We start from the raw sequence: 24,332 nt of genomic DNA on the forward strand, positions 1-24,332 counted from the left end.
ATAATCAAAATCTACAAAGTAACTATAGTAAATAAAGTTATCAAATAATTGTAGTGGAGTAAAAGTACAATATTTGTCTATATGTAGTGGAGTAGAAGTAACTAGGCTACTACTAAAATAAGTACTTTTATTTAAGTAAAACATTTGAGGATGGGACACACTGAAGGATGGGTCGAGTGTTGTTAATGTTGTTTTATGGTCATTTAATGAATTAATTAAGCAAAAAAAATCGCGCGCGCTTCGGGCGCGCACATGCCGCGACGCAGTGGGTGGAGGGGGGGGGCGGGGGGAAGGGGGGGGGGGGGGCGAGTGGTGGTCAAGTTCAGCCCCCATGGCCACGCACAAAAGCCGGCGTCCCTGCGAACATACATTATGTTACACATAGCAATGATTACTATCAGAAATTCACAAGGGTCTGTACTCGTGCCGTTTCTGCATAATGAGTACTTTTTACTTTTGGTACTTTAAGTACATTTTGATACCAATACTTTTGTACTTTTACTCAAGTAAATGTTGAATTCCTGACTTGTCACAGAGTATTTCTGCATTGCAGTATTGATACTTTTACTTAAGTAAAACCTTTTAGTACTTTTTCCACCCCTGTTTCTCACCACCTCTAAAGGTCTACAAACCAGATTGTAATATCAGCAGGTCTTGTGAGATACATAATGAAATAATTTAACGTATGGGATCTACACCTACACCTACATCAACACACTTAAGGAGCACATTTTCAACATGTCTTCGTTTATTTGCTCCTCACTCATGCTTATTGTCTCCGCCGGAGGCGGAGAGTATGTTTTCGCTTCGTCCCGCTGTGTGTCTCCCCCCCCCCCCTAGCCAAGCTAACATTGGTCAAGCTCCACGTGACACGTGACAATATGTTGACACCAATGCTTTTGATTGGCTAGAGGGACGCATGACGAAATAAAATCCTATAAATAGGTGTGTCACTTCAAAAGGCCATTTATGTTTTTGAAGTGAGGTAAGACAGGATCAATCAATCATAAATATTTCTTTATGTTCCTCTTCTCAAGGGTACATACATTTTTAACATTCACCTTTTAACAAACTTTTTGTTTAACTAAAAGATATATATTTTACCCTACTGTATCTCATTCGTTATTGTTATGATAATATAATTGCTATATATCAGATGTGTCATAGTATATATACATTTTTGTAATACAGTAATACATTTCTGACAATTAATATTATTGTCTGTTCTTCTTTTTTAAGAAATACATAAATAACCTTTGATGTATGAATCTTTTTTTGTTCTCTTTTTTTTCATCTTGTTTTTTTTCAACAGTGCAAGACAAAATATGGTTTTTAGAACATTTGTTTGACAATAAATATTTCTTTAACATTCACCTTTTAACAAAGAACTTTTTGTTTAACTAAAAGATATATCTTTTACCCTACTGTATCTCATGTTATACATGTTATACATGATACATGTTCTATTTTAAGTAAGAATTAGAACATTCCTAGATAACTATGGTTAAAGATAGGGTAAGTGATTTCATTTGATTAAAATAGCACGGGTCTGCTGGCGGAGACTTGTGCTCCGAGGAGCACATTTTCTAGTTTATTATTATTATTAACATTATAATATATATATTTTTATATTTATTTATATATATATATATTTATATATAGATGTATATAAAAAACCCGATTGCCTGTTCTTTTTGTCGTTGCCAGGAAAGCGGTAGAATGACACTTGTTATTTTAGTCTCAGATCTGTTAAAACAGAGAGGGACACAGCACTGCGCATATTGGGAAAATACACAATGGGACCCGGAAGTTATTCTAGCGGGGCGCAACGTCACGTCTGAACAACCGAATAGGGACGTTGGGATCGAATAGGTCATTAAAGGTCTAAACTGAATAGATCAATTATCCCACTATATGGGTTTTGGGCATCCTGCCGCGGTCTACCTTACCGTGGTATTCATTCATGGCTTATGCTGGCAAGTATGCCCTGAACGTTCTCTACAGTATGTGTATTATGGGCAAATCGGTTGGATCGGCGGTTCTGGACGACTGCCTATCAAAACGACTCGGCACCACGCCCTCTCGGTTCTACAGATACGTGATAACGTGAACAATAATCTCTCAAGAACAGATTCCGAGCTGCGCTACTGCATCTGTTGGGAGGGCCATTCAGAACGTGTGAACATTGGCCTTAGATCAGGAAGCAAGCCGCGCTTTACCCAATCAAATATAGTGGGCTGGATTTACATAATGTGCGTTCGCTTTCTAATGTGTTAACACATTAGAAAGTACTTCAACAAATGTGAAATACTTCAAACAAATGTGCTGAAGAGGTTTTACATATTCAATATTGTGTAATTGAGCAAGTCTCGTAAGTACGCTAGCGAAAAGCTTGTTGACTATAACGTCCACATTCCGTGGGAGAAATGTTGTCAGTGGGAATGAAAACATAGGCGCCCGGCAGGAAGAGAAGGGCTGAGGGCGGACCAAACTGGCCAACATCCTGTTATAAACATTCTATTGGGCGGTCCCCCCAGAATCAAATTCAAAGGAAAACAAACAGCAGCGGATGCTGTTTTTTCCTTTTCTTTGACGATGGGTTCCCAGATTGTGTGAACTATGACTGTGGCCTTTTGCATAATTATCAAACTGGGAGTCTTTCAAATTCAAATAGTTAGGAATCAATGCACATATTGCAACGGTGTCTGCATAAATCATTGTTGGCAGGAATGCTTGGCAACGGTTTGTGTTGCGTCTGACATCACACCAGAGCTCTGGTCTGCCTATATAAGATGTGAAGCTGTCTTTAGACATGGCATTAGTCTGAGTACAACCAAGGGGTGTGGTGTCCACAGGTATACTCTACTAAGACAGTTCAGGTGAGAAAGACAGGGATATACAGTATCGAGATAGAGAGAAGAGAGAGAAAATAGAGAATATAGAAGGACAAATCTCCAAGAGAAGAGAAGAGAAGAGAAGACATATTTCCGTCCAGATCACAGTCCATGGAAAACAGCAGCTTTGACAATGAACCAGCCGAGGTTGAAATGTTCAGCTCTGTGGCCAGCCAGGAACAAAGGGACCCCACAGGCCAACCAAGATCATACCAAGACTTAAACTCCGCCGCGACTGACTTACACGGGAAAGACCACCACACATGTAAAACGTGTGACAAGAGATTCAGACGGTTAGACGGTCTGAAGAGACACCAGCTTGTTCACACTGGAGAAAAAACTTTCCTCTGTAAAACGTGTGACATGAGTTTCGGTCGGTTAGAAGCTCTGAAGAGACACCAGCTTGTTCACACTGGAGAAAAACCTTTCCTCTGTAAAACGTGTGACATGAGTTTCGGTCGGTTAGAAGCTCTGAAGACACACCAGCTTGTTCACACTGGAGAAAAACCTTTCCTCTGTAAAACGTGTGACACGAGTTTCGGTCGGTTAGAAACTCTGAAGACACACCAGCGTGTTCACACTGGAGAAAAACCTTTCCTCTGTAAACGGTGTGAAAAGAGTTTCAGTTTGTCAAGTGGCCTACGGAGACACCTGCATATCCACACTGGAGAAAAAGATTTCCTCTGTGAACACTGTCACAAGAGCTTCAGTGAGTTGCGTAGGCTAGAGACGCACCGGCTTATCCACACTGGCGAAAAACCTTACCACTGTACGGAGTGTGACAAGAGTTTCAATCTGTTACATAGCCTACGGACACACCAGCGTATTCACACTGGAGAAAAACCTTACCCCTGTCAACAGTGTGACAAGAGTTTCAATGTGCCACATGGCCTACAGAAGCACCTGAGAATTCACTCTGGAGAAAAACCTTACCACTGTAAAGAGTGTGGCAAGAGTTTTCGTCTCTATGAATGTCTGAGAATACACCAGCGTGTTCACACTGGAGAAAAACCTTACCTTTGTAAACAGTGTGACAAGAGTTTCAGTCGGTTAGATACCCTACAGACACACCAGCGTATCCACACTGGTGTTAAACCTTACCACTGTAAGCATTGCAACAAGAGTTTCCGTCATATACAGACTTTGGAGAAACACGGTCGTTTCCACTGTGAGGAAGAGTGTGACCAGAGTGTCCACGACGAATAATAACCCATTAATCCAATTTTAATATATGATAAGCAGTGGTGTAAAGTAACTAAGTACGTCTACTCAAGTACTGTACTTAAGTACAATTTTGAGGTGTTTTGACTTAACTGGAGTATTTCCAATTTTCAATACTTTTACTTCTACTCCACGACATCTCAAAGGCACATATTGTACCTTTACTCCACTCAGGGCCATGCTTTGCTGAGGGCAAGGTTCGGCGGCCGCCTGGGGCCTCAAACAGTCAGGGGGCCTCATGATATTTTATTTCCCTTAATTTTTATACATAAGTTAACATGTTTCCAATCCATTCGAGGCCCTAGATCAGCGGTTTTCCAACTTTTTTAAAACCACGACCCCATATTATGAGGGATCTTTTTTTGGCGACCCCATCAACCCCTCGCGAACCCTGAACCTGTGATCTAAATGTAACTCCGTGAGGAGGGTACAGATGGAACCACCCGCCCATATTGAAGATAAGTCCTGAGTAAATTGTTGCCGGACCCAGGGGGTCTGGCTTACATGAGGCTTTGTACCTGTTTTCTCCATACATGGGCATGGTCACTTTGTCCTTAGGCCCCAGCCATAAAAGTCTGTCCCCCTTTCGTCCACACATGGGCATGTTTTGTACCTGTTTTCTCCATACATGGGCAAAAAACAGGTTTTGGTCATTTGTCCTTAGGCCCCAGCCATAAAAGTCTGTCCCCCTTTCGTCCATACATGGGCATGTTTTGTACCTGTTTTCTCCATACATGGGCAAAAAACAGGTTTTGGTCACTTTGTCCTTAGGCCCCAGCCATAAAGGTCTGTCCCCCTTTCGTCCATACATGGGCATAGACACAGGCTGACACGTCATGTGAAGTCTGGGTCTGGCAGAACCAGGTCTCCTGGTCTTGTTTATGAGCAGCTAACATCAGTTGGAGTTCTTGTCAGCGATGGAGGCGGTAGCTGTCTGTGTATGAGGAGTCAAGTGGCCGTCCCTGTCTTGAACTCACACAGTTCTCTTTGGCTTCTGCCGTTTACTGTGTTAATCAACACAATAGGTACAGCTGGTCAGGCTTATATAACAACCCTGCCTGACTAGGATACTGCAAGGGTGTACTCAATGAACACTAATTGCATTCATCACAGTCCCCTTCACGTTGTCAGGACTTTTTTTTTTTCTTGTTGTCTCCGCCAGGCCGAAGGCATAGTGGAGAGTATGTTTTACCCTCTGTCCGTCCGTGTGTGTGTCCGTCCGTCCGCTCACAGCTAACATTGGTCAAGCTTCACGTGACATCACAATATGTAATATAATAGGTAAGACAGGATTAATCAGGAACAGTACTTTCTTTTACCACCTCGCCTGGCGGAGACCTGTGCTCTGAGGAGCACATTTTCTAGTTAAAATATGGAACCATGTCTGAGACACACACCTCAGACACAATGAGGTGTGTGTCTCCTCTGAGACACACACCTCATAGTGTCTATGAGGTGTGTGTCTCAGAGTGTGTCAGTAAGAGAAAAAAGAGATCAACATGTTAGAAACCAACTGCAAGATATCGAGGATTCCATACAGACAAACAGCTTCTGGGAAAACTGGAACAGACTTAATAAGCTAAAACAGGACGAACTACCCATCCAAAATGGAGATATATGGGTGAACCATTTTTCTAGCCTCTTTGGCCCAATCGAGAAGAACAAAGAGCAAAAACAAATAAAAGATAAAACTACAAAACCTAGAGTCAGCCGTAAAAGACTACCAGAATCCACTAGATTCCCAAATCAACCTAAAAGAACTACAAGACAAAATAAAAACACTTAAAACCAAGAAGGCCTGTGGGGCAGACGGTATTCTAAATGAAATGATAAAATTCACCGACCTCAAATTCCAAATGGCCATACTAAAACTCCTAAATATCGTGCTCAGCTCTGGGATCTTCCCCAGCACATGGAATCAAGGGCTGATAACACCACTCCACAAAAGTGGAGACAAATATGACCCAAATAACTACCGCGGGATCTGTGTAAACAGCAACCTCGGAAAGATCCTCTGCATGATCCTCAACCACAGAATTCTAAACTTCCTCACAGAAAGCAATGTCCTGAGCAAATCACAAATTGGCTTTCTACCAAAATATCGCACAACAGACCACATTTACACTCTAAACACCCTAATTGACAACCAATTAAACAAAAACAAAAGCAAATTATTCTCCTGCTTTGTCGACTTCAAAAAGGCATTCGATTCAATTTGGCATGAGGGTCTGATGTACAAACTGTTGGAAAGTGGCATTGGGGGGGAAACCTATGACATCATAAAATCAATGTACACTAACAACAAATGCGCAGTTATAATAGGCGAAAAGCACACAGACTTTTTCCCCCAAAGCCGAGGAGTTAGACAGGGATGCAGCCTGAGTCCAACACTCTTCAACATATATATCAACGAATTAGCAAAAACGTTAGAACAGTCCACAGCTCCAGGCATCCCCTTGGCAAACACAGAAATCAAATGCTTACTTTTTGCAGATGACCTGCTGCTGCTGTCTCCAACCAAGGAAGGACTACAGCAGCAACTTGATCTCCTACACAAATTCTCCCAGACATGGGCCCTGACAGTGAACCTAACTAAGACTAAAATCATGATATTTCAAAAAAGATCCAGCCGCCAAAACCATAATTCTTTCCTAAATACAATCCCACTAGAACAAACAAAAAACTATACCTACCTTGGCCTAAAAAACACCAAATAATGCCATAGACCATATTCACACGGCGGCCATATTGGAATTTAACATTGAAAGTACCGCCACCCGGGGTGGCTACTTTCATTGACTTCATAGAAACATGGCTGCCGTGTGAATATGGTCTATAGAGACACAGACTGTGGACAGTTAAGAAACCCGCCTACCAGTGACATCATAGGCTGGGAGGTTTGGTCATTTCAAACAATATCTAACTTTATTATTATTATTATTATTTTATTAATAAAACAACAGCTTCTATTTCCACATGCTAACTTTCCAGGAATAGAAAGGCTGTAGTTTCTATTAGCTTGGATTCCCCATCGATGACGTCACTGGTAGGCAGGTTTGTGGCCATAAAACTCACTTAAGTCAAAACAATAACTGCAAATAAGTAGCCTATTGCTTTATATTCAATAAAAGTTTCTATTTTTTTCTTCTTTTTTTTACACTTCACAGCTCAGCAGGTTCACACAAAGTCTGTCAATTAAACAGTTACTGTCATTAAACATGTCAGTAAAATGAATTCTTCCACTTTCCACTTTCTCTCACACCGCCCCTGCAGTAGCCTACCTACCTCTGCGTATGCCTAGCCTAGGGGTACACATACCTCCATTTGAGAAACGCTGGAGTAGAGGATGTGCTTGTAGAGGTAGGTCAAGCACAGTTCAACGAGATACCTGAGACAATTGACCTGTGACACGTGAGTACTTAAGTGCTCATTATGCAGAATGTCCCATTTCAAGTTTTTAGACAGACAAATTATTATGAACAAGTTAAAGTCATCAGGGGCACATTGGCTATAGGAAAAGATGAAACTTTTATATACAGTATAGTGTACAGAATAAACAAAGAATAATTTAGCAACCAGATATATAGAATATGCAGTAAAAGGTTTATACATAGTGCAAGTACTATATGTGCAGGGGGGTTGTTAACACGCATTGTACTAATGCTCTATTAGTAGAGCTCTTTCCCTGTACACCAAATCTCTTTTTTCCATAAACAGCAGATCTATCAGCCAGGATTGAAACCAGACCTCGGAATCTCAGGGCGAATCCTCTAACCACAAGGCCACTGAACTGGTGGATTCCACAGCCAGGATTCATGATGTGGTTAATATTAAATGTGTTTTGAAATCATTTATTGATGTCATCACTAGCCTGTAAACAGGTGCAGGCATAGTAAATTGAATGGAACAGCTCAGTGTTGCAGCCTGTTGCTGTGAATATGAATCTGTGTGTATACTGTATACGGTGTGCTCCGCATCAATGTTGATGATGCAAACTTTACAGCTGCCCTTAAATTCTTGGGGCATACTTCCATAGTGCTGCTGGAGAGGGACATGCAGTCACATCTCACAATTACTTACACCGTGGTTCTATTTTGCCTGGTGGTGATGTTGTGTTTGTTATCATAGATGTGCACATAGATATGCAATGTGCAATAGAACTCAGTGGGTGAAAGTAACTAAGTACATTTACTTAAGTACTGTACTTAAGTACAATTTTGAGGTATTTTTACTTTACTTGAGTATCTCCAATTTCCAATACTTTTACTTCTACTCCACTACATCTCAGAGGCAAATATTGTACTTTTACTCCACAACTTTAGTTACTTTCAAGATTTTTATTATCATTACAAGACATACATTAACCACTTCAGCCCTACATTTCAGCCATTTGAAAATAGCCGCTCTACAAGCTTTGTAGAGCGGCTATTTTCAAAAGATTTTTATACGTTTGAAAACTTGAAATGGGACATTCTGCATAATGAGCACTTTTAACTTTTGGTACTTTAAGTACGTTTTGATGCCAATACTTTTGTATTTTTACTAAAGTACATTTTGAATTCCAGACTTTTACTTGTAACAGAGTATTTCTATATTACAGTATTGATACTTTCACTTAAGCATTAAATGTGAGTACTTTTTCCACCACTGGTAGAACTCCATTCACATAATGAGCATGTACAATTGTCCATCATCAACACAAAGTCAGCAGCTTCTGACGACATCAGGGATCCCAGTATCTCCATATTTAGTCTATCGGTCGTATGTTAGTTGGTACTGCACTGGGTACTCCGACAACGGGTATAACTGGTACCCTGACAACAAGTACAACTAGTACAACAGGTGTTACATAAACGGGTGGGGCATATATTTCCGACTTGCAGTATTCGCAACTTGCATGGCGCCCGAATAGGGTACCAGTCAAGTGTAATTAAATAAAGATAAATATCACATAACCACTTACACCCTATATACTTCATTGTACATCAAATAGTGAAAATAGCAGACCTATAACAAGCTCATAAATAATATTTTCGCAGAATATTCTCGTACTTTTTGTCAAATGTTCTTCTATTATGACAGAATAAGGTTGCTAGGGTTCATGCTGTTCATAAATATCGGTTTTACAGATGAACAGCAGCAAGGACTTCTTTCCAGAATGTTTGGGTGGTGTTTTTTTTCTCTTTTTATAGAAACACTCAGTCGAGTGCTTTTTTCCTCAATAACACAGTGTGGTTGGTTCACCAGGCTAGGTTTTGAGTGGATTGAGGTAAATCAAGGGGAAAAATAGCACACACAACTAGATATCGCTGCAACATGGTGGAGGGTATGAAAAGTCCAAGGACACAAACAATATCAATATAGTGATTCGTGCTGCCAGCAGGATTTACTTATGCATCATTTAGTATGGCTCAGTGTGCGGAGGTCCAGAAAGGTGCCATACAGTAGCTTGCGGCAGCAGCAGACATGTTTTCAAATCTCCACCATAACATTGAGCTTTCAGACATTCACGATGTTGATCTCAACAACCTGAAAGATAATTAATCTGGACCAGATTCAATTTGGCTTCGACATCATCGACATCAAGAGCACACTGCACAATTCCAAGTGTTAATCTAACTCTTACTGGTCCATTTGAAATCCTTGAGCCTAAAGTAATTCAACCACATGAACTCCATATAGCCTCAGTCTTCATGGTGTGAACATTCAGCAAACATAGAAGATCGGCTGCAGCAGTGGTTCTCAACCAGTGGTCCGGGGACCACCAATGGTCCTTGGGGGGGCACCAGGGGGTCCCCAGCGAAATTAGTTAACATAGCGTCACAATCATTTTAACCACTTAGCTTTGGCTATTCAAAAATAGCAGATATACAAGCTCATAGCGCGGCACCGAGTGCCGCGCTATGAGCTTGTAGATCTGCTATTTTTTTTTTATCTTGAAAATGTGTGCATATCTTTGAATAATATATATTTAATTAAAGCCAACTATTTTAACTCAAATATTTGCTTCTTGGGGTCCCTGGCACAAAACATTTTCAGGTGGGGGTCCGCGGCCAAATGGATATCAATTTAGAGGTCCTTGGCATGAAAAAGGTTGAAAACCACTGGGCTACAGCATATCAGCCATTCCCCGGGTCAACTATGTATGTATATGAATACCATGCGTGAAACTCAGGGAGGGAGGGAGGTGAATTCAGTACAACCAGATCAGAGTTCCCATTTTTTTCTTTTTATTTAGTGAGGTTTATATCTGGGCTGATGGTGGTGACCGCTCTGTGAGGTAGTTGGCCAGACACCCTAATTGCTCTGTCTGGGATTGATTGATCAGACACTCTATTACCACAATAAAGAAAGAGAGGGGTGAGAGAGACAGGGCAGTCAGAGAGAGACAGGGCGAATGTGGGAGGGGAGGAGAGAAAAAATGAAAGAGAGAATGAATGATGAACAGGGGCCGTGGAGCGACAGTTTTGAAAGAGGCAGAGACGAGAGAGAGTTATCTGACTTGATGTGGCAGTGCTTTCATTATTCAGCCACCCAGGCTCTTTCAAAATCTGAGATTAAAGATTCTTTATTGTCCCATACGTATGAGTGTAGAATTCTTGGGTTGTAGCCTACGTGTGTGTGTGTGTGTGTGTGTGTGTGTGTGTGTGTGTGTGTGTGTGTGTGTGTGTGTGTGTGTGTGTGTGTGTGTGTGTGTGTGTGTGTGTGTGTGTGTGTGTGTGCGCGCGTGCGTGCGTGCGTGCGTGTGTGTGTGTGTGTGTCTGTCTGTGTGTGTGCGTTCGTGCGCTCCTGTGTGTGTGCGTGCGTGTGTGTGTGCGTGTGTGATCACAGTTCTACAGCATACCCCTGCTCACATAATCACTCACTAATTACTTTTGCTTTTTAAAAGAAAACTTGGCGTAGGCTCTCTATAATCTCATTCCTATCTCCCTCATCTCCAGTGCGGCTCTGAAAGGTTTTGAGGCTCTATTCCCTCGTTATCACACAAAAATACACACTTGCCTTTGCGCATAATGCTAACACACACACCTCTTTAAAAGTGAGGTTCTGGACATACAATAAGAAGAGGTTATCTCAGTGCACAGAAGGCGAGGAACTTCAGGGGGGAAAAAGTTCCACATTTCCAAAATTGCACCTAGCTTTCAAGGTTTTATGGGAGTTTTTAAGTTAGTAGCTGTTGTTGTTTTGTTTCTTTGCTCCCCAATTTAGTTGTTGCCAATTTCCCCCCATGGCTGTATATTCCCTGTCACTGCCAACCCCTACAGTTTGGTCTCGGGAGGATGTAACCACGTGTCTCATCCGATACACATGAAGTCACCAGCTGCTTCTTTGCACCTATCCACACGCTATCCCTTCCAATTCCTATTTTACATGAAGTCACGGCCCTATGGGAATGCTACCTGGAGCGTCTACTGCCCACCAGCGACAATATTTTTTTGGCCACATAGCCAACGTGTTGGATAGCTGTTGTTCCATTGGAAACACTGACCGAAGAGCCTATAGGAGACAAGCCTGAGCTGGGTTTGAACAGAATCCCATCTGTGAAGGACTATACCCAGACTGACAGGAGGAGATTGTGGATTTGTGCAGTTACACACACATCTAATTGCACAAATCACCGTCCCTTGCAAGAAAGGGAAGGCCAAAGAATGGCAGACATCAAAGTACATGCCTATTTGCCAGTGTGACCAGGCTGCCACCAGACAGACAGACAGACAGACAGACAGACAGACAGACAGACAGACAGACAGACAGACAGACAGACAGACAGACAGACAGACAGACAGACAGACAGACAGACAGACAGACAGACAGACAGACAGACAGAATAACTGTGAATGCTGGAGCATTAACCGCTTAACTACTTAAGCCATAGAGTGCCAAAAACGGTCCGGACCGTTTTTGAGAAGCCATGCATTGTGTGCCAAAAACGGTTATGACCGTTTTTGGAAAAAAAAAAAAAAAAAAAATGTCCTTCACACCACCAGGAGATATCATTTTTCGAAGATTTAGACTCCAATCCACTTCCTGGTTAACTTATGACTTCAAAAGCCTGTATCTCGGCTCCTGTGTACTTTTTTTCTAAAATATGTATTTTTGACTATTTTCGACTATTTTCAACTGGCTGCAACTATGGAGCGGATTACCTAATGTTTTAATTTTTTTCCCCCCGATTGTACGAGACCTCTATGTGTGTAATGAGGGGATCACCTTGAGGACGGTGATCACTGAAAATATTTTGTGACTACTTGAAAAAGGTTAAAAAATTGTTAAAAATCCAGGCACCGACTGTACCCGGTTTTAAAAAAGCCCTGGCACTCAATGTGTTAAAAGAAAGAAAGAAAACGTTCAATAAGCTCACAATGCATCATATCAAAACGTGTTTTAGCTTTAGGAATATTTAATCTCGGCGGGTTTTTGTGCATTTTTGCACATATTGTGTTCACGTGCGCATGTGTGTGTGTCATGCATGCATTTGTGTGTGTGCTTGCGTGTTGAGTATAGGCCTGCATCTCCATTGTAGATTATCCTATAAAACTTTCAAACCGTTTTAAAGCACAGTTCATTTGTTCACAAATACCCAAGAAGCATTACACAATATATTTAGCTCGCTCACACCTAAAATATATATCAATTTGAGCTGATATATGATGCCAATTTTTTACAATTAAAATCAGGCGATTTTTATACTCCATAGAACATTGTGATCAATTGATCCAGTGCTGGTATTCATTGGCCTTAATTGGCAGGATCTTAGGAACAATGAAAAAATAATTCTGACTCAATTACATAGCCCTAGAATGTCTGTGATCTTACATACATTTCAAGTATTTCAAGTATTTGGAATACTTGAAATGTATGTAAGATCACAGACATTCTAGGGCTATCAATTCCACAGATAAATATTGTGAAAATAGCCGATCTACAAGCTCACACAACAGCAAGGCGTTATGAACTTGTAGATCGGCTATTTTTTAAAGGTATTAAAAAGGTCTTAAAGATCCATAAATTGTCACTTCACTGTCATCTGGGTACCCCCCCCCCCCCCCCCAAACTCATGTGAGGACCCCCCTGGGGGTCCTAACCCACAGATTGAGAACCAAACACTGTTAGAGCACTCTAGTAACTCACTGCAGCAGCAAGCATGTGTCAGCAAGTCTGTTGTGTTAGTCTATAACAATGGCAGCCTGCAGTAGCAGGTGCAATTCCACAAGAGGGAGCTGCTTCACAGATATTCACAATGACTTTGGACATTGTTCTCTCAACATGAGTGGAAAGATTTCCTTTACTTTTTGTTAGTTTTGTTTCCTTAGATGTTTTTATGCTCACTTTCCAGTTAAGATTGAAATGAGTGCACCATCATCTCTCACACACACACACACACACACACACACACACACACACACACACACACACACACACACACACACACACACACACACACACACACACACACACACACACACACACACACACACACACACACACTATGTTCCAGCATTCACATGCACACAATATATAGTCATGCATACATTTTTACATGAGAAGAACTGGCAGCCATCTGCAAGGTCAGGGCAGTTTCTGAACAGTCCTCCCGGTGCCATATCAGCCTATAATATCTTAGCCATGGAACACACGACGGTCATGGATGAACGTCAACCTGGTGTTGCATTTTCTCCCTTTTTGGCCCGTACATCTACATTAACGTTCGGATTTCAAATATAAAATGCTTACCCCATGGCCACGGATGTTGCAATTACTTACGGGCCCTCAGAAGTACCCGTATCGTCCGTGTTGTTCAACAAAAAGTATTTCAATCCGATTGGTGGCCATTTTATCCTCCATTATGCTTTCAGTTACGCGACCCCATCAGTTGGGAGGTGTATTGCACTCTGATACATCTCCAGGAGAAAATGGCCACCAATTGAATTAAAATGCTTTTTATTGAACAATATGGAAAATACGAGTACTTCTGAGGACCCGGACATAATTGTAACATCCGTGGCCATGGGGTAATCACTTTACATTCAAAATCTGAACATGTATGCAGATGTACGGGTTGTAAATGGAGAAAGTGCAAACACCAGGTTGAAGTTCATCCGTGATGGTCATGATATGACAAATCATGTTTCAGGGCTACCTAATATCTATGAATAATAGCTGCCGCCGGCCTATTGTACAACTCTGAGTGTTCATTTAACTCAGAGAGAGAGGGTACAAATGGGTGCCATTTGGAGGAGGTTAAAATGAACACTGAGAATTATCCCAGTGTGTATAGAATAAGTACAGTGGTGGTGATTGTACTCCACTACAATTATTTGAAAACTTTAGTTACTAGTTACTTTGCAGATATACAATATTATATTATAAAACACAGCCTACATTAACCACTTTAGCCCTATTTTATTCCCTTAACTTTAGCCCTATCTAAAGTCACAGATCGGCTTCAAACATTTTAGTTTTTTTTACTTTTGGTATATTTTGATGTCAATACTTTTGAAGGCCTATTTTTTACCCAAGTAACATTTTGAACACGGGACTTTTACTTGTAACAGAGTATTTCTACATGGTGGTACTTTACTCAAGTTTTTTTTTTTAAAGTGAGTACTTCTTCCACCACTGAATAATTAATACCGCTGCTGGGTGTGAATGGAGTGCTTTCTAGCTCAGCCAATGGGGGCGCACCGGATGCATGATATCCGCTGTAACAACAAGCGCTCTGTTCCCCCCCTCCCCTCGACCCCCCCCCCCCTCACTTGACGCCATTTACAGTGTTGCCATGTCTGCTTATTATAAGCGAGTTTGGGCTTGTTTTTCTGTAAAGTTGCTTATAGTGGAGTGGTTGCGGGGGTTTTTTGGGCTTGTTTCTAAAGTGTAGTTGCTTATTTGGGTCTTGTTTCTAAAGTGCAGTTGTTTATTTGGTCTTATTTCCTAATGTTGTTTAAGCCAGTGGTTCTCAAACATTTGTCTGTGGACTCCCAATCCCCATTTGAAAACATTTTATGCCAGGAACGATTTGTTAATGTTTTAAAAATATTTCTAATTTGTCACATTTTTTGACAGATTGTTCTGAAAATAGCAGATCTACAAGGTCACAACGCGTTGCGATCGGCTATTTTCAAAGAGCCACTGTTGGCTATTTTCAAATAGCCAATGCATGCATACTGCATAGGTGCGCATGTGGCCTAGTTGCTTCTTTTGGGCTTGTTTTCCTAGACCTGGTTGCTTGTTTCTCTCTCAGAACGTGGCAACACTGGCCATTTACAGCCCTGTGAGCCTAAATCCCAACCTCCTCCTCTCCGGAAAGAAAGGGGGGAAAGAAAGAAGAGGAGAGAGGAAAAAAAAGAAAAAGAGGAGGAAAAAAAACCAACAACACGAGAAAAGGGGGAAAAAGTATTTGGGGACCCCTAAAGAGTTGCTGCTTCGGACAAAATACCTTGAATTGAAAGAAACCACAAGAAGAACTGAATGCTGAAAACTTTTTTTTGTGGCGTTGGTGTGTGTAAGTGTGTGTGTGCGTGCGTGCGTGTGTTTTTTTTTGTGTGTGTCTCGCTGGATCACAGACCTTAGTGGATCATAGATCACCATGTCCATGGATCACCATCATAGATCATAGTGTGGAGCCAAACTCTTATTAATAATGTCCCAGACAGACGTTTGATTGATGGCTTTTTTTTTGTTGCGTCTGTTTCAATGCCCGCACGTTTTAATGCCCGCATGTTCTATGGGATCTAATGCGTTTGTCATTATAATTAAGTTAATACCGTCATCAGTTGGAAACTTATTTCTCAATGGATCTTACGGATGGGTTTCCTGATTGATTGATTTTTTTTTTGCGTTGGAATATAATACTATATTTGTCTGCATTTGGATTTATTCGAGCTATTACAAAAAAGAGGGGCTACAGAAGTGTTGAGAGCACGGTGAGTGTTGCCCTGTTGTTATTAGGTAATAACTTAGTAATAGCGTTTTTTTGCGATATTGATCAATCGGTCCATTATGATATATTCAGAATAAAGCCTACTATGAAAGTTGTGATCGTTGCAGAGCAGTGTTGCCATGTCGGCTTATTATAAGCAACTTTGGGCTTCTTTCTATGTAAAGTTGCTTGTAATTATTATTGGTAGTTGCTGGTTGCGGTTTTGGGGGGCTTGTTTCTAAAGGGTACTTGCTTATTTAGGCTTGTTTCCAAATGTTTTAATTGTTTATTAAACCAGTGGTTCTCAAACACGAACATGTGTTGTGCCACAGGGGAGCATTTGTGGTGTTAGAATGTTTTTGTTTTTTTTAATCCAAATGTTCCACATTTTATTGCAAGAAAATATCCGATGCGTAATAGGTTTAAACATGTGGCCTTTTGGTTGCTTCTTTTGGCCTTGTTTTCCTCGACCTGGTTGCTTATTTCTCTCACAAAATGTGGCAACACTGCACACCGAGCACACTAAAAAATCACTCCTGCTCAAACTTATAGGTTTACTCGGGGAAAAAAAGCATTTTTCTTATTTATTAAAGATTGCGCTTCGTGTAGGTAAACTGGAGTTCGGGCCTGTTCTCCGTGTAAATAATATACCAGTGTTAAAACCTACAGGCATTTATTTGTTGTTAAACATTGAGTATATTTACATACAGAGACAGATCCGTTTTGGTCAGTGGCACAATATTTGACTTTTTTTTGGCCTCGGGCATTTTTTCAGATTAAATATTAATTACACTGAGACCAGTGGTGGAAAAAGTAGGCTACTAATTGTTTTTTTTTGTTTTGTTTTACTTTAAAAGCATCAATATGGCTACTGCAATGTAGACTACCTACGTCCGGAATTCTAAAAGTATTGGTAGCAAAATATACTTAAAAGTACCAAAAGTAGAAAGTAGGCTACTCATTATGCAGAAGTTTTCAAATGTATAATTTTTTTTATATATATAAAATGGCCGAAATGTATGCTATAGGGCTGAAGTGGTTAATGTATGTTTTGTAATAATAATCAAAATCTACAAAGTAACTGGTGACTAAAGTTTTCAAATAATTGTAGTGGAGTAAAAAGTATACTATTTGACTCTGAGATGTAGTGGAGAAGTAAAATATACTGACAACTGGAAATACTCCAGTAAAGTAAAACTACCTCAAAATTGTACCTAAGTACACACTTGAGTATATGTACTCAGTTACTACACCACTGGTTATTACTTATTATCATGTAGCCTACTCAACTATTGGTTGGATGTCTTATTTCCTATAGCTGGGGGGGGGCACATATTGGAGTTAATTGCGTCCAAATTACATGTAACCTCCTCCGGTCAAATACATGTGCACACATCCGTTCCTTATCTCTCACGCACGCACGCGTGGCACATGGTTGTGCAATATGGCCACAAGGCCCACAAATCCTCCTACAAACGCATGCACGCACGCACGCACACACACACACACACACACACATGAAGGGAAAGCAACAGCAGTATTCCTTAAGTATAGAGGCAACCAGATTAAAAGTTTCCAGCCTATTTTAGTTAAGCTCTGTGTGAATTGGCTGTCTAATGGTACCTCATGTCAAGGACCCACATAAGAAAATATGTTGTGGATCTGCCATATTTCAAATAGCCAATGTATAAAATAGGGTTAAAGTTGGTTAAACTGATTGCAAATTCTGGTTGCTGGGGGGGCCTCCCTAAAGGGACCCCGGACCCCACTTTGAGAACCACTACTGTTGTAAAGAATTAAGCCTCTTGATGGTCCAACCCACCAACATGTTCTCTTTCAAGTGCGTAAACTTCATCTCCTCTTCGTTACAATGGAAAAGGTCGTGCTGGAAGCCATTTGTCATGCAAAAGTAAACTTTTTTTTTTTTGTTAAGGAATCTGTATTGTTAAACAGAGGTATATATCTGACCCCCAAAGCTGGCATTTGAAAGCTAATTAGTGCTGGGAAGGGTCATTTTAGAGCACTGCCTGCTGCTACATTAACGTAAAGTGTGATATGCAGAAGATAGCAGGCAGCACATTTCAATAGGTTAGGTTTATGCAAGATGACAGACAGCACATCCCCATAGCAGCAAGGGTCTGCTCGTTTGTAGAGCAGACTCTACAAATGTCTTCTAAAATCCTAACAGTTTTTTTATTTAAATACTTATGTTGCTATATCAGTGGTTCTCAAACTTTTTCATGTGTCAGGGACCCCCAAAATGATATGTATTTGGCCGCCGACCCCCCTATCTCAAAATATGTTGCAATAGGGACCCCCATGAAGCAAAGATTTGAGTCAAAAATGTTCCCTTTAAAAAATATATATATAATTCAAATATTTACACAAATGTTCAAGATTTTTCAAAAAATAAGCAGATCATAAGTTCATAGAGCGGCACTCGGTGCCACGCTATGAACTTGTATATCTGGTATTTTTGAATATCCAAAGTATACGATATGGATAAAATGGTTGCACAGATGCTTTCCTGGTCTTAATCGCTTAACATAAAGTGTGATAATGCAGATACAAGGCAGTTATGAGGTTATGCAAGATGACAGACAGCACATCCCCATAGCAGTTGTCTTTTAAATGTCACTTTTGTGGGCTCGTGATGTAGTCATAAACTGGCCAGAGGTCCTCAGACAGCTTGGCACATGGGCAGAGAGAACTCCCTTATGCAGTGGTGGAAAAAGTACTTAAAATGTTTTACTTAAGTAAAAGTATCAATACTGCAATGTAGATTTACTCTGTTACAAGTAAAAGTCCGGAATTCAAAATTTACTTGAGTAGAAGTGCAAAAGTATTGGTATCAAAATGTACTGAAAGTAGCCTACCAAAAGTGAAAGCACTAGAATGTTTGAAAATAGCAGATCTAAAAGCTCACAACGCGCCGCAGTGCGACGCGTTGTGAGCTTGTAGATAGGCTATTTTCAAATAGCCTAGGTACAAAATAGGGCTAAAGTTGTTAATGTATGTTTTATAACATCATAATTTATAGTTTAAGTAACTAGTAACTAAATCTTTCAAATAATTATAGTGGAGTAAAAGTACAATATTTGCCTCTGACATGTAGTGGAGTAGAAGTAAAAGTATAGACAATTGGAAATACTCCAGTGAAGTAAAAGTACCTCAAAATTTTACTTAAGTATAGTACTTGAGTAAATGTACTTAGTTCCTTTACACCACTGCCCTTATGTCATGTCATTGGAATGCTACAAAATATGGTGAATGAAATAATACACGTTTGAAGATACCTCGTAGTAACGCGTCAAAGATAAGACGTATGTATTTGCTCATGCTACTATCGTAAACTTCCAATGTTACAATGAGTTTCTCAACTTCCCGTTTAGTATTTGGGCAAGATTGCGAAAATCACACCATCACATCACAGGCAACACAAGGTTTGCCAGGAACTATCTTTTTTTTATTTATTATTATACCATAGATTCCATTATTGCAACAAACCTCTAACAGCCCACATGGAATTGGTCACACATGGCTGGCTGTTGGCATAAAATGATATTAATGGCGCAACAGTGTTCCAAAAGCATCATGCTTCATTAACATGTTTCAGACAGATGTTTCAACCTTTAACAGATGTTTGTCAGATCTCGAAGAGACGATTTGTTAATCGTCTCATTGCCTCAATTATGAGCCAATGTGCCATCTGTGCAGAGCGCCTCTCTGTGCCAGAGCTCAGATGTGTGGTAAGACATGGCTATACTTTTACATCAGTGGTTCCCAAACAATACCCAAAAGAGACATTAGTCATTTGCCCGGGACCCAAAACTAGTGAAAATAGCAGATCTACAAGTGTTGTGAGCTTGTAGATCTACAATTGTCCCTACTTCTAAAACCTAACTTAAAATTTTTATGGTCATTATTTGATTTTTTTTAAATGTTATTTATGAAATAATAATATAATATAATAATTGTTTTCAATTGATGAAAAGTTGTGATATGTTTTTGTTTGTTTAAACTTAAAAATATTAAAAAATAAATAACATAGGCCTAACGTATCTTTTTTAAATGTAGGAAACAAAAAATGGGGATATTTACTTGCGACCCATTAAAATTGGTCCGCGACCGAAACATGGGTCTCGACCCAGGCCGTGTTTGAGCTGAAACAGTGCTTTACATATAGGTCCAGTGATAAGCCATCATGATTTGCATGGTACATCACACCTTCACCTAGGACTCATATAAAAGGTCCAGTGCTCAGCCGTTATGATTTGCATGGCACATCACACCTTCACCTAGGCTCATATACATGTTTTCCTGTTTCCCCGGCACAGGACTTCAGATGTGTCCGATGCCATCCAGAACGGCCCTTCAGTCCCAAGATGGAGTTCAGCAGTCAGAACGACGGGGGAGGAGGATACCACGGGCGGTCGTCGCCATTGACCAGCTTGCTGAGCACGCGGCATGACAATGGGAGGCCGCAGCCCCGGCCCTCCCAAGCCCAGGACGGCCAGCCAGATCCTGCGTCGAACGCCACGGGGCAGCCTGCCGTCCCTCCGGTAGTGCTCTCCCTGGACCAAATTCGGGTGAACAGGTGTAGCAACGAATACACGGATGGGCCGGCGGTGGCGCAAAAGTCTCCCGCCGCCCAGCGTGGTCAACAGAAGAGCGACCCCGCCGCGTCCCCGCCGCCGAGGACTAGCGAGCGACAGGAGACCCCGGATGAGAGGCCGAACAACATCCGTAACCTGCTTCCGCAGGTCCCGCGCGGCGGCACCGGAGTACACTCGCACTCCCGGGACGGCTCGCTGCGTTCCTCCGACGCCGAGGACTCCCAGGGCGCCGTCAACGCGGGGGGCGGCATCGCCTCTTCGGGTCAGGGGCTCCCCCCGAGCGGCCCCGGGGTCGGTGAACAGATAATCAGAACCCAGCCGAAGCACGCGGAGCTGAGCCCGGACGAGCTCAAGCCCCTGAACGACGCCACCTCCGAGTCGGTCGTGGTGGTCAGGCCGGGCCGGGCGGCGGCGGGGGGCAGACCCCCGGGCGGCGGCGATCACCTCGCCAACCAGTGCGAGGACTGCGGCCGGTGCCGGTGCACGGACTGCATGCGGCCGCGCGCACTGCCCTCCTGCTGGCTGTGCGGCCGCCGGTGCGTGTGCTCGCCCGACACGGCGGTGGACTACGGGACGTGCGCGTGCTGCGTCAAGGGGCTCTTCTACCACTGCTCCAGCGACGACGAGGACACGTGCGCCGACAAGCCCTTCTCGTGCGCGCAGTCGCACTGCTGCGTCCGCTGGACCGCCGTGTCGCTGCTGGCCCTCATACTGCCCTGCCTCATCTGCTACCTCCCGGCCAAAGGCTGCCTGGCCGCGTGCCAGAGCTGCTACGACCGAGCCGCCCGGCCAGGGTGCAGGTGCAAGGGCGGCGCGCACGTGGTCCGCCGCGAGGCCGCCGTCGACAAGCCCGCTTAAAGAGGAGAAGAAGAATGCTTTTCTCACCGGGGGGGGGGGGGGGGGCGTTTGCGTCGGGGAAGACGCCGACCGGGAAACCATTGACTCCCAAAAGTCGAGTGATTTTGATCAACGTTTTCAGGCCTGTAGGTTCACAGTTTGGGAAGTTGATCTGGAGATGGGTGCAGCTCCAGTGTCTTTGTTTTATTCTGACCGTACCGGATTATGGCAAAGATCGCAAGTGGATTCGAACAGTCGCCTATTTTAACCCTTTTAGACCGGGAAAGCATCTGTGTAATTTTTTTTATTTCTATGGGCTATTAAAAAATTGCAGATCTACAAGCTCATAGTGCTATGAGCTTGTAGATCTGCTATTTTTGGAAAAATCTAGAACATTTCTGCAAATCTATATATATATTTTTTTAAGCGAACATTTGTAACTCAAATCTTTGCTTCTGGGGGTCCCTGGAACAAAATATTTTACAAATGTTCCCTTTAAAAATATGTATATTCCAAGATTTGCACACATTTTCATGATAAAAAAAATTGCCTAAAGAAATCTTAAAATGACACACAGATGCGTTCCCGGTCTTAATGGGTTAAAGGGCCGGTCTAGAGGACTCGTAAACTTGAAAGGTAAACCAAATCAAGCGCTCCACGGTTTTATTCAACTGTATGAAAGCTACTATTGAGCTACTGCTTTGGCCAGGTCATTGTTGTTCACAAGAGGACTCCCTCACTCAAGTGCCCATGCATTGTGTCTGTCGCTACCAGGCTCCCAAAACGGATAGCCCCCCTTGTTTTTTAACATTTAATACAAATTATATGCTAAGGAGAGACTCGTACTACTAACTGTATGTAAAATAGTAATTTGAAAAAACAAAAAAGTATGTACATTAGAAAATGAGTTTCTGAGAGATGTTTTATTTTTGTATATATATAATACTTCAACTGTGAAAACATTTTTTTTTCTGCCACACCACAGGCACCTTGATAAATCCACACATATATGTGATCTATATACAGTACTTTACATGTATACGATGTTGTGCATTCACTGGAATGTCTATCAATCATTTTATGTCATTTACAAAAGGCAAAAAAATCTTATCCCTTCTACTTGTAAAATTGTACAGTGACCTTTATCAGAAAGTCTTTATTTTCTAATTTCAATATTGTTTAGTGTAAAGTTTAAAAACAAAACAAAATCTATATTTATTTGAAGGTTTATTATTTTATAATGAAAAAAATATATATTTATTTTGAGAAAGCCTCGTTTATGCGCCACCCTGCTGGGCTGTTTTGTGGCTTGTTGCTGCAGAGAGCTGGGGGTGGCCTTGTAAGACTGTCACAGCTGGATGAATAGTTCACTATGAATTAGAAGACAAATATATTAACGTTTGAAATTAAACCACCTCCAAGTCTGACCGTTTCTTTTTTTTTCCTTCCTTCCTGTTTATTTCTGCATACCAGGGATTGCTGTGTTGTTCAATACTTTGGACAGAATCTATATTTAGCCTTATGCTGAGGTCATTGAAGAACTAGTTCCTATCATGTAAGGGCTGGTGAACCATTCAAGGCTTATGTATACGTCCTTTTACAATGAATAGTGGAAAATAGCCAATGTACAATGTCGCAATGGCAACACGTGAGCTTGTAGATCTGCTATTTTCACACAAGACAAAACAAAAATGTCACAGTTTTTGACCATTAACAGTCTTTGCATAAATTGACATGGTTGTTCAAGATTTCCCAGTGTATTCTCTCAGAAAACGATGCAGCAGGGACAACGTTTTAATGCAAAAAAAGAAAAGAAAAAAGCTGTCTTTTGTGAGATACATTCACATTTTGTAGAAGAAAGAAGTTCTATCAGAGCAGGAGGTAGCTTGTTGGTGAGCTTCTCAAGTTCCGTATAAAGGCCCCTGCACTGGTCTGTCTGAAACCAGATCACACGCACTTTACAGACAACGCCACCTTTTCATATCGCCCTGTTTCTGCGACTTAAGCCTGATTTAACTCAGCTAAGCACGGAAGGGAAGGGGGGGGGGGGACTTCAAAAGTGTGCGCGGACGCCCCCCCCCAACACCCCCCCATCTCTTTATAATCGTATAATAACTCGAGCGCTGCTCATGTTTTTGCAAGAATGTAAAGTGCATTCGCCTAAGCCTGTTATTACACCCTGGATCAGTTTCAAGTTCATTTTATACGCGTTCCTTAGACTCCGGCAGATACCAGGCCGTTTTTTTTACATGTTTTTTTTTCCCTTCTCCTTTCTCTCTCTCGCTCTCTCTCTCTCTCTTTTTTTGTTATCAAAGGTTTGTTCAGGAATTCCTGGGTTTTGAATGTCGCTGCAGGCGAGGCGGTATGAAACATAAGCCCTGACACTTGTTGACAGCATGCGGACGTGTTTGCAGCGCGGTATGCGTTCGGAGCCGTGATTGACGCGCCGAGGCCCAACCTGCACTCACTTGTTTGTTATTCATCTCCGGGTTGCCTTTGAGTGACGGCTCGGCTTTTTCAGGGCCGGCGATCAACTTTCACCTATATCATATAGTTGTGTAAAGGAGCGGAGAGGGGGAAACATGAGGGGGTCGGAATAAGAATCCCATTAAAGCCTGAGTTATACGCTGTCGTATGTCGGTGTCGTTGCGTCAGAAACAGGCGATTTTAAGAGTGTAGATTGTGTGACTTCCGTTGCACGATACCGCCGTATGGGCCGGCGGAGCATAAATAAGGCGTTAAGAGTTGAGAGAGAGAGACAAGAGAGCTGAGTTGATCTTGTGTGTTTAATATTTTTCATTCTACTTGCAGGGCCAGTCTCTCTCCGTCCCACTCGCTCTCTCT

The 24,332-nt window shown here is 41.8% G+C and overlaps 1 protein-coding gene and 1 long non-coding RNA gene across 2 annotated transcripts in view; both read left to right on the forward strand.

The window, feature by feature from the left end:
* The window catches only part of LOC308080867, a 567,320-nt gene that overhangs the window by 498,577 nt on the left and 44,411 nt on the right, over positions 1–24,332 (forward strand). The gene's annotated exons all lie outside the window — the stretch shown is intronic.
* Positions 15,427–22,898, forward strand: spry2 (sprouty RTK signaling antagonist 2). Its single transcript, XM_080422911.1, has 2 exons — positions 15,427–16,039; positions 20,373–22,898. Exon 2 carries the CDS (start codon positions 20,421–20,423, stop codon positions 21,507–21,509), a length of 1,089 nt encoding a protein of 362 aa, XP_080279037.1. The 5' UTR covers positions 15,427–16,039; positions 20,373–20,420; the 3' UTR covers positions 21,510–22,898.

Source organism: Gymnoscopelus braueri, assembly GCF_963280865.1.
Source record: "Gymnoscopelus braueri genome assembly, chromosome: 24".
Taxonomy (NCBI): domain Eukaryota; kingdom Metazoa; phylum Chordata; class Actinopteri; order Myctophiformes; family Myctophidae; genus Gymnoscopelus; species Gymnoscopelus braueri.